General features: G+C 37.3%; 1 protein-coding gene across 1 annotated transcript in view; it reads left to right on the top strand.

Moving 5' to 3' along the window:
• wdr11 (WD repeat domain 11) overlaps positions 1 to 15040 on the top strand; it is a 62683-nt gene that overhangs the window by 14265 nt on the left and 33378 nt on the right. The window contains exons 7-10 of the mRNA XM_087803314.1: positions 2748 to 2850; positions 3365 to 3563; positions 4236 to 4336; positions 5507 to 5683. Of these exons, the coding sequence (XP_087659440.1) occupies positions 2748 to 2850; positions 3365 to 3563; positions 4236 to 4336; positions 5507 to 5683 (580 nt within the window). The remainder of the gene's footprint in view (positions 1 to 2747; positions 2851 to 3364; positions 3564 to 4235; positions 4337 to 5506; positions 5684 to 15040) is intronic.

The following is a 15040-nucleotide window of genomic DNA, read 5'->3' on the forward strand; positions in this document are numbered from 1 at the left end:
ATACTAAACCTACAGAACCAAAGCTTAATTTAACCTTTTTTTTCATGAATTGTGAGCTTCATTGAGTTACAAGCAAAAAAAAAGTTTCTTACTATTTGACTTAATTCCCAAGTTGTACAATATTCTTCATCCTTGTTTCCTCACACAAATTTCTGCTTTTGCTCCATAACATGGAGAACTTTACAAGAGTTTCTTTAACTGATGATTCTGACAAGAACCCAATTTCCCCTGCCGTGAATGATAAAATTCTCTCCCTTTCTTCTTCCTCCTCTTTACCTCGTAACGTTTTTAGAGCTGCACAGCACAGCCTTGTATAGTCCCGGAGCAAATGGAACTCTTTCTCTATTATCCCTTCTGCATGTGTGTTCATGAAGTATCTGACCTTTAGAACGATTCGCTAGATTTTAATTGGAAAGTGGTTTGAGTCTGGATCTTCAAAGTGTCAAAGTGCAAACATGTTATTATATCTCTTTTAAAATAAATTACAGCTGTTCAGTGTTTGGTCAAAACGTTTCTGCTTCTGACTTATTTCCTTAAAGTTACTTTCTCTAATCATTTTTTCAAGGTGTAAGATTTAAATATAATTGCTTTTCTGTTTGTTTAATTCACCACTTGGAACAATTAGACGCATCTTTAATTTTGATCATTTGTCGTCAAACTATTTTCAACGTTTGATGGTTATAATTTTTCTAAAATGTATATATTTTTTATTTAAATGTATTTTATCACACTATAAAACAGTCTTTCTATTAGTTATAGAACATTATGTATAATAATATACACATGTTTCTTTTCACACATGTGAACATCTCCGCTGTCAGTCATCTCCACCAGCTCCACCGTGTCTGCACTCTCCTTTTCGCTTCCATTTATCTCTGTTATTACTCCTATTCAGGAAGATTTATGTTATTATTAAGAAGTCTTATTACATATTTATATTTTAATTTCATTTTTCCATTACTTACAAGTGTTAAATATATAATTAAACTTAACATTTATCTTCCGTAGCTACTTATCCTCCGTTTGACCCAAAGTTCTCTTTAAAAAATAATCCAGAAACCAAGACCGACAATATAATGTTGAGGCTTTTTCTCTCCAGGTTTGTCAGGGACTGACTTAAAATTGACCAAGTATAAGATTTCCCCTTTTTCATGTTTGACCTCCAACTACATTTACTTGTATTGATCAACTCTTTGTTCCTCATTTCTTTGCTAGTCCATCTTACTGAAAGATGTGAAGTTTTTTTTTCACGATTCCGTCGTCGCCAATTTATCAGTTTCCTGTGCTTGTCTTGGTTTAATGAGAAACGTCTACAGTTTAGCACTACAAAGGTGGAGAGCAAGTGTACGATGTCACAAAGTGACTCCTGAAGCCACTGGGCGAGATTAAAAGGGGGGATTATGCAGCTGACCAGCACCTTTTTCTCTAAGTGTTACAAAGTGCTTGCCAAATAGCCAATTTACATGAAAGATGAAAAAAGCAATCACGGATGACTCCAGTGGAGTTAATCTCTCTTGATAAACAGAATATTTGCCGGCACTTTCACATGCATACTCTCCAAATGTCCCTTTTCCCGGAGACTTGAACTGTGACTGAGTGGCTCTGAAATGGAATCAGGCAAGAGGAGCTGTGTAATTCACCTCACTCTGCAACTTCTTTCATCATGACACAGACATAATTGAAAACGGGAATCATTTGCGACCGGTGGATAGAAAAACATTTTCAGCAAAAGACATCCACCTTGCTTTGAGTGAACATTTAATTAAAATCTTGGAAAGTCCTTTAAAGAGCAGGTGTAGTGGAGGGTTGAGAGGTTTCCTCGGGTGATTGATTGGGTTCTGTCTTTGATGTGGGTACTCATTTATCACAATATATACTAAACCAAGAACATCTTTGGACTCCTTCCTTTCCCTCATTTGCAAATTGTCCTGAAAAGACTTTCTAGCAGGAAATGAGCAACTAAAACTTGGCCCACTTAAATGAGTGCTCATTTACATCATATCTTGTTTATTGGTTGTTTGGCAAATGTTTTGATGTGTTTTTAGTCAACATTATCAAAAAAGATTGATCTTATTTGTGGTTAGATTTTGTTGGTGTTCTTTAATTTCATATACATTTGGGAAGCTTTTAAAGGCAGTTCAGAACTGGTAAAAAAAATAATTATGTCAACATTGTTAAGAAATGTATTGAAATGTTGAAACGCTTGCGACACCAAGCAGTGAGTTTCAGTTTCGATAAAATAGACCATTAGAATTATTGCGGTTCTTTTTGCTGCTATTTTTTTTTTGTAATTTCTAGGGTATTTAAGTTGTGTTATTTATTTGATAGAATACCCCTTTTAAACAAAAGTATGCATCTCTGGCCTTTTTAAAAATTGGGATTTTAACATTTCCTTTAATTTTGAGCGAATATTTTTTACACAAAAACATTATTAATCCAGTTTGTCCTTCAAAGAGAATGTATGAATATTTGATGTTTTTTTGTGCTGGCTACCTAAATGTTAGCACTCTTCTGAAATTATAGCACATTAGTTAAAAAAAACAAAGTAAAACAAAAAGGAAACTGTGCATGATTGTATTTTAATGTTCATTTTGTGTTCATGCCACCCAACAACACTAAAGTTTATAAATTCATAGTTTAATTCCTCTATTGTGAATGAAAGGAACAACATGTTTTTTAAAAGAAGCATATTCTGTTGTTTTGATTGGAAAGAACTTCATGCTATTTTCTCAACTGCTTGTTTTCAGGTAATTCCCTGCGCTCAGCGGGACGCTCTGTACTGCCTGCATGAAAATGGATGCATCACTCTGCGAGTGTGTCGCTCCACTGCTGCACCCGAGGAATCAGCAGGTACAACAGCTCCCTCTGACTCACTCGCAGCCTTTGATATGTGCACTGTCAACATCCATTCATCCGAAATCCTCTGACATCAGAGCCTGTTGCTGTGTTTTCTATGCTCCAGTGAGCAGTTAGCCTCTGACTGGCTCATTTATCACTGGCTCACAGGCCAGTGGGAGTTCATCGTCTCAGCAAATCTTCTTCTTTTTGCCCCTTAATTCTCTTTTCTATTGCTTTTGCCATAATCTCATTTTCTCCAACTCTTTCTTCCTTTTGCTTTTGTGGGCCTTTTGAATCAATTTAAGTTTAGCTTCCCCCCCTACCTTGTTTATCTCCTGGGGATTTAACTATAAAGGTTTCACCCTTGAGTTCTCCTTTTTACTTTCACCTGCTGTCACCTTCTACTTGATGTTGCACCTGGGTTCAGTTTCCACAACATTTTTGTTCTTTCGCTCGTGCTATCTTACGTTTCTGACACTTTCATTGTCCTTCCCTGTTTATCGTCCGACTCATTTTTCTATTTCAGACCCAGAACAAAGTGTTCAAGAGCTTGTTTATGACCTGAGAGCACAGTGCGATGCCATCCGAGTCACCAAGACGGTTCGGCCGTATCGAATGGTTATCTGCCCTGTCAACGAAAACAAAGCAGCTCTCACAGTAAGCGATGGCCGAGTCATGCTCTGGGAGCTAAAAGCCCACGCCGGGAAGCCCACCGCAAATCCTGGGTATGTATGTGATCTACAAGAGCAGGTAGAAGCAATAGAGGACCAAAGTACACTTTTTAGTCTCCAAAACCTTGTGACCCAAATAGAGTTGGGAGCGTCTGTCATAGTACGACGTGTTGGGAATTTATCTTTGAGTGTGGAAATCCTTGAAGCAGCACTCTCTCGCTGGTGTCGAGGAGATGGTTATGCTTAGATTTGCTTCCCCGTCGAAGAAATACGAAAACACAGCACGGAATAAAAAGGCAGAGATATTTGCCGTGCTTGGCAATATTTTTGTTCTTTCTGGAAAATAAACACAAATTCAAAAAATATCATTCTTCTAGCAGGAATTTATTTAACATATCTTTTTTAAGCATTTTCTCTTTTGTGTCGTCTTAAATATTTAAAAAAAGTAGATTAGAATTAAATATTATTTTTGTCAAAAAGACAGTTTAACCTCATGGTAGAAACGGTCAGTTCAGAGAAATATTACTTAACACATAGTTATTCTTGCACATCACATTTAACTAAATTTACTTTATTAATCTCATCACATCAGGCACTCCATCAGAGTGTGACGTTAATAAAATGAAACATTTTTCTCTGTCTTAATATTTATGCAGCAGCAAGATAGCCCATCATCTTTATTATAATTTTATTTAATTATGCCTCATTTTCTTTTCTATATTTCAGCTCCAGTCTGTCTCCCCTCTACTCGCCGGTGTCGTTTTGTGGAACACGCTTGGGTCCCAACCAGAAAAGCGTTCAAGACCTGTCGCTCAACAGCATGATCGGTACATTTAAATTCATCCCATTGCAGAATTCATGAATATAAGACAGCGTGGATGTGCTCGAAAAAGTTAACGTCACATTTTGGTGACATACGAAGCACTTTCTACTTTTGTAACCTTTGACTGCAAAGTTATAATTTCCAGGATCGTCTGTGTTTATATAGATTTTATAACAGTAAAAGTTTCTTAAACATTTTATATACATTTTCAATATATCGCATTAATGTCACAATACTGAGTTCGGCTTTTTAATAACAATTAAAAGACAAAAAAAGATAAAAAGGGATTTTTTTTTCAACTTTAAACCATGTTAAGAAATTGTACAGATAACCAAAATACTGTGAAGAATTAAAACTACTTTATATTTTTATAATAATAAACATGTTGACTTTTATTTAAAAGATGTTTGGCTGGTATTTTTAGCTGATTTGGAAAGACTTGAATTTGTTCCCTAAACTATAGCTGAACAAACGTTGCTTTATGACGATTTAAATGACTGTAATGCACAATGATCCTACAAACTAAAAACAACAGGCCTTTTAGCAAAACAAAATGACTTTCTGAGTTACTTCATAACATGAAGTGATATCTCACCCAAAATTCAATTTATGACTAAAAAAGATCAAATTGAAATTTCATCGTTGCATCTGCGTGTGTTAAGTATGCTTGACAGTTATTGGAAAGCTGTTTCATTGTTGTTTTTTTAATCACACCAACCGTTACCTGGGGAAAAAAAACAAGTTATGGAAAAAAAAAGGATATAACGGCTTTAACTAACTCCTGGGCAAACGTGCTCCTTTATTTTGAGTGTCAAATGTTGGGTGATTATTGTTGTTTTGGCTTGTGTTGCTGTTTTCACAAACAAAAGGGACCAAATTATGTCTGTGAGGCGCGACGCCGAATCGTCATTCTTTTCAAACTTTCCCAGCTTTGAAACATTCCCTCGCCACTTATTCAACAAAGGCGGATTCTCTATGCAGTGTAATTTGGCTTCCCACTGTGTTCTGCAAATTGCATCAGCTTGAGTAATATTGTTTATTCCCACATTGAATCTCGCTCAGTTTATCAAGAGTAATAATAAACTGTTCCTTCATTTTGCAATTGCACTCTTGTGTTTTGTTAATGTTAGAGGTTTATATTAGTTTCCCTTGTTTTTTTTGCGGAACCCTCCAGGTCAGACTCTGATCGCTGGCGAGGCGCCAACGCAATCATGCAACCAGCAAGAAGTCCAGCTCAAGTTCCTGCTGACCGGTCTTCTTTCTGGTCTTCCTCTTCCACCTTTTGCCCTCCGCATGTGTCCACCGCTCACCACGAAGAACATCAACCACTATCAGCCCATGCTGGCTATTGGTAAGTGCGACTGAACACATCTTTAGATAGTGGCGAGAACCTTTGCTGCTCCCTCCATGTCTTAAGATTAAACTGGACTCTTTAGAGCAACACAATAGACACGGGTTGTGGGGTCACATTATGTACTGTGACTGTAAGGGGCCAAAATATGATGGGAAAACAAAGCAAGTAAGAAAGAAAGGTAAATGTCAAATACATTTAAATATGCCAATACAATAAAAAGAAACTGATCTTAATATTTACTTAAACTGTTTTGATTGCCAGAAATATTTACAAAAATGACAAATAAATAAAGGAAAAAGGTCCTAAACCAAGTTGTACTTAGAGTTAGTGCAAAAATAAATCAACATTAAATTGTTAGCTTCTCCTTTCCTACATGTTCTACTCTGACCTCATTAGGACCTGATGAATGCAGACGAAGGGGTACATGTGGCTCCCGGGGGTGGACTTTGCCCCTTTCCGCTATAGAAGATTTTTTTTCTGGGTCCCCCCTACTGTTAAAATGCACTGCCATAACCCACCTCTTTACTATTTTACAAATTAGGAGAAAGACTATTGTTGGGTTTCGTTTCTTTTTTAACTTCCTGTAAACTTCAAAAAGTCCTCTAAGCCATTATGGAAATAAAAGCAAATGTTGTTTGCTGGTCATGTGGGTCAAAAGTATCTTAGTGGTGATGGATGGATGGATGGATGGATGAATGGATACTTTATTGACCCCCCAAAAGGGGAAATTATTTTGTCTAGCAGCAATAACACATTCATCCACATAAACATCCATAAATGTAAAAACAATCAATTAAATACATGAATCCAATCAAATGAATACATAAATACAATATAAACATAGACAACATAGAAAAAGACATCAATAAATAATAAAAAGTTGCCAACAAAAAGTAAAAAGTGCATGTTAAGGATGAGACAGAGATCTGTTGTAGCATCTTATGGCAGAAGGAACAAAAGGATGTCTTAAAACGATCCGGTCTGCAGTGCATGGAGAGGAGCCTGTTGCTGCGGTTACTCTTCTCCTGAGCTGCCACAGTGACATGCACAGGGTGTCGAGGGTTACTCAGGTTGTTCTACATAAGAGCCTTTATTCTTTACTCTAGCACTGCCACCACAAACTCCACACTTTTCCACATCACAGACACACATTTTCTGATCAACCTGTCCAGCCGGTAACTGTCTCTCGAGGTCCAGCCTCCGCCCCAACACAAAAGAACCCGGCACTAGATAATTGTTAAAGTAATGGCGAGAGAGTTTTGCTGTGTGAGTCATGACTGTTCAAAATGGAGCCAATCGACATGGAACATATAAAACAAAAGAAACTATTTCAAATGTTACTTAGTGCTGCTTCAAGACAGTACAAAATGTCCTTTCCTTGCTGTTTTATTTTTGCATTATAAGATGATACAGTTATTACTACACAGAAAAGTATATCATCACCTAAATTACCTGCAACGTAATGACAATAAAGTTTGCATATTTGTCGTAAAGGTCGCATCAGTCGCCTGAATGATTATTTAGAGTTAGAAATGAGGCGTACTGTCCGATCTACTGTCTCCTGCTCAGTGGACCTGTAGATCCTCCCCGGTGGAGCATGTGATGAGGGTCAGAGGCGTTTCATTGCAGAGATGCCTGTGGAGCATTACCGTGCCCACACACAAAAACAACAATAAATCTGTGGCATGTTGCGAGAGGAGACTGAGACGGCTCGGCTCGTTGAAGATTCATTAGTGTATTTACTTCAGAGAGGAAGCGGACTTACTGCGTGACCACTGTGGGAGTAGTTTCCATCAGCTGGCACATTAGGAGTCTCATCAGCGTGGACACGCTGCAGGAGCAGTTGGCTTGTGTAGGACTGGGGGGATGCCAGGGTGAGCACACTTGGGGAAATTAAACAATTAAGGGAGCTAAATTAAACTAATGGAGTTGTATCACAAATGTTGAAATAATACAATTAATGTTGACATTTGATGAGAATGTAGCGTTTGTGGCTACAGGGCACAACTTGACCCAAATATTTACTGTTTTGTGTTTTCTTGTTGGGTGAGCCTAAGAAAATAACATCCACCAAAAACAGTCTGTTAGAAAGTTTCTAAAACTTTTGACCATTTCAGAAAATGTTAAACAAGGGATCATGAACGGATGATTTCACTTTCCTGTTGTTCTAGATTACCATCTGGATCCATGAGTCATTTGAAGGATTTATTATTGCACCACAAGCTCCAACAACTTTCTTTCTAATATATTGTGCATTATCATATATTGTGTGAGAGAGTTAGGAAACTGTACCAGTGGGTATATTTTTGCTGCATTTGGTAAGGTTTTCAAATAATCGTCATTCACTTGTATGGCCTCTCACTGCTGCTGCTCATCTTAGGTTTGCTAAAGAAAAACGTGTACCATCTCAGGAATACTGCTAAGCAACAGTCACTGGTGCCCTAGTGGTTAATCATAGAAGTTTGATTTTCATCTCAATTCCTGTGTAAAAAAAAATCTTAGTAAAAGTGTGCACTATTTGTTGCTTTTTTAATTACATTTTTTGATTTACCTTCTCTCTGAGGTTGCTATATATTTTTAAATAACGTCAGTTGTTGAACCAAATGGTAATCTTTAAAAAAAAAAAAGTATAGTTATGAACACATCTGTTACGGCCCTCCGGCAGATCTCTGCTAAGGCTCGCTGAAAATGTAGCTCTGTGATTTCAGAATCTACCTTGGAATCTTAAAAATATACAAATTGTCTGTTACAAGGGGATACATTTTACCTCACAATGACAAACACATAGGACTGCTACCCACTAGCTAAGCTAGAGAGTATAGCACTTAGTTAAAAAAGTATTTCAAGTAACATAATAGTAAAAATATACAGTAGTGTTGATGTAAATATATTTTCCTAAATTCATTATTGTAACAGTTTCTCTCAATTATGCATTATGAGTTGGTAAAATTAAACCTAAACTAATTGTACTAATGAAAAAAGCAAATACATTTCTGTACAAAGGTTCGAGTTATCTACTGTGTGTGATGTCACTTAAATGAACAGTGTCTTTGTAAAAGCTAGAACACGTGGGTAGTAAATAAGTAAGTATGTAATATTTATTTATATAGCGCTTTTCCAGACCAGGGTCACAAAGCGCTTAAACAATCAAAACAATGTTCAATAAAATATATACTTTAAAGGTCAAGATAAAACTGATAACACAACAGGAGTTCCAGAAAATCAAGGAAAAGCCTGAACAAAAAGAAACATCTTAAGATGTTTCTTAAAGGAGTCAGTAGATCCATCAAGCGCAAAGAGAGAGGAATATCGTTCCAAAGCTTAGGAGCAACAGCCTGAAAAGATTTCTCTCCTCTGGTCCTGAACCGTGTGCGTGGAACCATAAGTAGATTCTGATCCAAAGACCTCAGAGCCCAAGCTGGGGTGTAAGGCTGGATCAGATCAGTAGATGCTCCCCTTTGACTGTATTTCTTATGTGGCCTTCATGAGGTCAAAGATCATGTAGAAACGGTTTTATTTTCCATTTATTTTCTTAGTCATTAATAGTCTCTAAATATGAGTAAAAGGTTTTTGTTCTAGGACGTTTGTACTCTGCTTTAGTCATTTGTGTCAGTATTTTACTCCTGAAAAAAAAACAAAAAACAATAATTGAACAAAATTGAGCCTGATTTTATTACTTCCTTTTTAATACTTTTTGCTCCATTATCTTGGCTTGAACAACCATTGTATTAAATGTGGGCCCTGAGAAAATTTAATTGTCCACCCCTGGGCTGAGAGCACTATTGAGTGCACTGGTTTCAATGAAAAAAATATAGACCAGGGCTCTGGTAATGTCAATAAATTAGCTTGTCTGCGTTTAATAAAAGAAAAACACAAAAATGAATAGTGATTCAAATGCATTTTAATTCATTGCGATTCATCCACAACAGCTATATAATTAGGTTAAAAATTGAATTTGTTTCATGAGTTAAAAAAGCAAATATATATATTATAAATGTATCCCCAGATGGATCAGTTCCAAAACTAAAATTTAAAAAGCAGTCTCCAGATTATTGGATACAAACGACTCTGTGTTCAATTATCCATAGCTTTAAATGACATGAATATTAAAACTGAGAAACGCATATTTTGGCTTAAAAGCTAAACTTGTGAGCCTTGGTTCCTTCATCATCCAGTGAGATGTGACAGTGTAGACATGTTGTTCCTGACAATGCCATCAATAGTCTGTGAAGCCTTTTCATCTCCGTGTCTGCTTCATATCTCGCCAATAAATCCTCCCTTTATCAACTTTTATGACTTTTCAACAAGTAATTGACTGCGAATCAAACTGTCAGCAACACTGTTGTAAATGCATTTTTATACAGAAGTGAGCATCCAAAGGTTCTATAGTGCTTACAAGTCCTGATTTACAATGTGTGGACCAAGATAATGTTCAGGCCATTATAATTCAATCTGTCTTCGATTTATTCAAGTCTGGGCGATGTACATGTACTTGCAAATCGGGTCTGGTAGAAGAGTTTTACTCTTTTTTTTGTTGAGTACCATGCTCATTTAGAACACGACAAGTCCCCTATTTTAAGATGGATGACTTATAAACTTGGTTATTTCTTCTTATCTTCTTCTTATTTGGATGCAAAGATGAGTTAGTGCCCACTTGCATTGACTCGGTTGTCTTTTTAAATCCAACGTTCCAGCACAGAAATGAGGATATTTCTCTGAGTGATCATTGAAAGCAGCGGCAGCTGGACACATTTTTATCTCCTGAACAACAATTGAGTCTTTATCTTTTTACGATATGATTCTGCAAAAACAGACTTAATGAGCACTGGAAGAGAATGGAACCGGATCGCGAGCATTATGACTACACCGGAAATTATCAGCCACTGAACCGAATCATCACTTTGATGAATCCGTCTGTGTTTAATATCCACCCTCAGCCCAATGATTCCCTCCAGCAGTGTTCCATTTTAATTGAATTTTTCTTAATGTCAATCCAAAAAAATGAAAGGATTTGGCTGGAAAACTTCCCCATGCAAAGGAATAATGTCACGTTTTAGCGATTAAATCTGTGGCAAAGTGACACTATAAAGAAACACTAAACCCTTCAAATATTTATGCTGAATACAAAATAGGAGCTACATTTTGATAATGTTTTTATGGCCAGGATGTCCATATTTCTTTTAAAAATGTTGTTTTTCAATTGCCAACTTTGTAATGATGCATAATTTTCAAATCACAGTTTAAATGGAACATTGATGTTGTGTTTAGTGCTGCTCCAAACATTTTAGTGCAAATGGTCTAATGGCTCCCAAATGTTATTTTTACTCATCCCACTCATGTTTTATTCAATACAAAAAAAGCTTCCTTTTCGATTTCTAACAGGTCCGACAAATACATTTTATATCTGAAAAGACTTCAGTTTTGGTCAAACACTCTTGATCGTGATATGTTTCATATCTGGTTGATCTTTTTCTCAATTGAAGCTCAGTGGGGCAGCAGGTCAACTCACCTGCACAACACACAGCACACGAGGTAGAACATTGTTTTAGCTTGTGGTGCAATAGTGCTTCAAATTACTTTTGGATCCGGATGGTAATTCAGGAACACCACCGAAACATTATGGTCTGTTGCTTGTTCCATCGTCCACATTTTCTGAACATTTCATTATATGTTTAATAGTTCTAAAAGATGATATGATAACATAATCGCATCTCTGTCATTGTCATTGCTCGAGGGACTGCAGTCGTACACACACACACACACACACGAACACACACACACACACACACACACACACACACACACACACACACACACACACACACACACACACACACACACACACACACACACAGTCTTAAGGTTAACGGTCTTATGCGGCAGAGGCAGAAAAAACCCTGCAGGTATCCTTCACTCGTCACATCACTGGCATGCAATCCCTGCTGTCCTTTTCCATCTGCCTGGTCTTGGCACCTCAAGTGCAATCTTCCTCCGCCACTAGTGCAATATCCTCTCTTCCTGCAGGCTAATCATCTAGATTAATTTACACCTGGACACAGAAAATAAGACTAGTCTAACTTTCTAAGCTATGGAACACGGGATTGGCTCTATCCTTTTTTTCAATTAATTTTATTTTCTACACAATATTTTTGCCTTACATTTATTTAATCTATATCATTAAAACCCTTTTGGCAAGATACAACGATTGAAGGTCACCTAATGTGAAAACCCAACTCTCCTGACTTCTAAATGTTGAAGTCGTCCTCTTAAAAATGCAGTAGGTCATTCATCATGACCGTTTTGAAGTTATTACTTAATAAACTTGTCTGAAATCTCACAAAACGATATTACGGCTTAAATTCAACAGTCTGACGTCACACTGGTGCAGGTGTGCTCCCCTAGAAGCCCTAAATCAGTTAAGTACCTACATGTTAATCATGAAACAAAATACATATTTATATAAACATGGTGAGAGTTACTTCTGCCTTTTAGATGTGTTTGTAAAGTGAACATTAAGCAGCAAACCTTATTTTTATTATTCGTTTTTAATGTACAAAACAAGAGTTTTAGGGGTGAGTTTGAAATTTACAACAGTCCTTGAATGCAACTCGTGTTTTGTGACCAATCAGAGCTCTGCTTGGACGAGAGTTCATCTCTGCCAAAACGAAGTTTCTTAAGTGGGCGGGGCTTTTTTAATATAAATATCTTTATTAATTGAGAGTTTTGTGCAAAAAGAAACGTCCTGATGAATGTAATAGAAGTCCTTGAACAATTTAAGAGATACTTAAATCGGCACATTAGGTGCCCTTTAAGAACATTTTTAAACATTTAACTAACTTCTGATATTTAATTCTCTTGACTCTGTGTTCGCTGGGGTGTTTTTGTGTGCCCCAAAAACACTTTTATTTAGTTCTAGAGGAAAGTACTGATGCATCCTTCTCGCTGCTGAACTGATAGAGATTTCATTTTCTATCAAAGAGATTGTGAAGCGAGTTTAATTGAATCTTTGTTGGGGTCGGTCTGCTGAAAAATCACCAGTTTTCAATCTTTTGACATTCCGCACATAAATTCATCATCATGGCCCAATAGATGCGCAGCCTCTGTCAGAGTCACAGGCGGGAAGATGAATAATGACACATTCAAAATCCATGCAACCAGTTTCTGAACTGACACCCACGCCGGCTGAACCATTATTTAACGACTGCTTCCAATCATAACAATGGTTGTTTCTTCGTGTGAGGTGTTTTCTTTCTTCTCTTAGTTACCGGTGACAATGTTTTTTTTGGTGAACCTTTTATTTGCTTTGGAAGTATCAACTTCTTTTTGAGTTAATGAATCCTGGATCTGGTTGCTGTAGACTGCAGATGGTTTGAGGTTGCCCTGCACAGCTGGTTACCAGCCATGTTTGGAACTTGAAATTTTAATGTGGCTGTTACATATTCCCCGCACGTAAATAGTTAAATCTCTTCATTTGGATTTACGTACACTTTCCTTGCAAAAGATCACCTCTGCCTTTTTTTCTTCAAATTAGCTGTTGTTCACAGAGAATTATTAAACCCATCAAATAATTGTTTTAAAAGTATTCTTGTGAGAGTGTTTCTGTAAGAATGATGCAAGGCTGTGCCAGTTGTTGTGACAGGTCTTGGAGCCTCTCTCCATAGATGCAACGTCTTGGAACCAGTTAATCAGTGAAACCCCCCTGTGCTTGTTTCTCTGCAGTACAATCCAGTTACTAAGCATTTTCTCTAGTGTTTTGGTTTATTTTTGAGTAACGAGGGACTAAGACGGTCTACTTGACGTTTCAGGAGACAAAGCTCATCATTACATCAGGCAATATCTCATCCTTTCCGTCTAAATACAACAGAAAGTAGTAACATTTTTTATTTTTGTGCAGCCTGGAAACAAATCCCTTACCCACTAAGGTCTCCCACATCCTAGTTGTTTGTGCCCACTGCAATAGACAATAAAAAAAAATTAATCCTTCTGTTCAATGTTGTTCTACTTGGTACTTCAAGGTTCTATCCTCTATCCTTTCTTTAAAAAGTTGTTTTCTTTTTCGTTAAAAGCTGAACTGTTGAGTCACAGCTTTAGCTTTGATTCAGCAGCACTTAAAGTTGCATTGCCAAACAAACAAATGCTTCATTGCAAGCACAAGCATTGATCTGGTATAAAGAAGCAATCATGCCATGTGGAGACATTTGTATATCTACACACACACACACACACACACAGCCATTAATTCAGCTTTCACCTTTTGTGTGTGGTTCAGCAGACATTGGACCGGCTCCGTGGCCATCTGGCTGGGATGAACTCATTAGATCTCTGGGAAAAAACTGAAGGGTATGAACTTGCTGAAATATATGTAAATGGCTTGTTGACAGCTTCATAGTTAAAAGATTAATTTTAGGCAGAAGGCAAATGTCACGCTTGTAAACGTTCTACAGGACACGCCGCTGCAGCTATGATTGAATGGAGTAAACAGCACCTTTCCCTCATTAACTCCACAGCTGAGTGACTCTTTAGTTTTGATATTGTGGGTTTTATTACCATAGCTTTCAAGCTAGCAACTTTTAAAAATCCAATTTTCTACCTCAATAGAGCACTCATCGCGGAAGTTAAGAAATAATGTGTACCTTATGCGTCTGTGTAACTGCTGTGAGATCCATGGTTATTGGCCTTAAGAAATGTCCATACAGTGAAGGACGCCTTAAGGAATGATCCAATATGCAGCCTTGATAAGAAGCTTCACCATCTCACAATTGTATGTGTTGATGAAGCTTCATGGAAACTTTACTCATCTTCCAAAGGAATTACTGTAGATGGGTCTCTCTTCTCTATAGTATTTTGCTTTTATTGCCAAAGCTAATGTTGCCTCATAATTAAACCTGTGATTTAGAAACATTTAATGCCACGCCACCCTTGGCACATAAAAATGGCATTGTAGAGGTAGATGAAGAGAACAATTCACTCTACATAGCTAGCTTAACAGAGGGACACCTTGGGAACCACTGATTTTTTAACCAAGGACTACAACTACCAAGCTCTACCAATGGATGAACTGCTTCATGAAGGGTCAATGATGTCCACTACATGATCCAGTTCTTATTAGGGGACCCCAATGAATTCCCAGACCAGCTTATAGACCTAGTCTCTCCAGCGTGTCCTGGATCTTGCACCTTTGTGGATATAGCGTTGGAGACATCCAGAAAGTATCTCTAAAGGACCAGCCATCCTGTGTGAGAAAACGCATTCAGGAAGCTTGTACCCACGATCTGGTTATTTCGGTCACTAGCCACCATCCATGACCATAGTTGAGAATAGGGACATAGATCGGCCGGTTAACAGAGAGCTTTG

Source organism: Callionymus lyra, chromosome 11 (assembly GCF_982586985.1).
Source record: "Callionymus lyra chromosome 11, fCalLyr1.hap1.1, whole genome shotgun sequence".
NCBI lineage: Eukaryota > Metazoa > Chordata > Actinopteri > Syngnathiformes > Callionymidae > Callionymus > Callionymus lyra.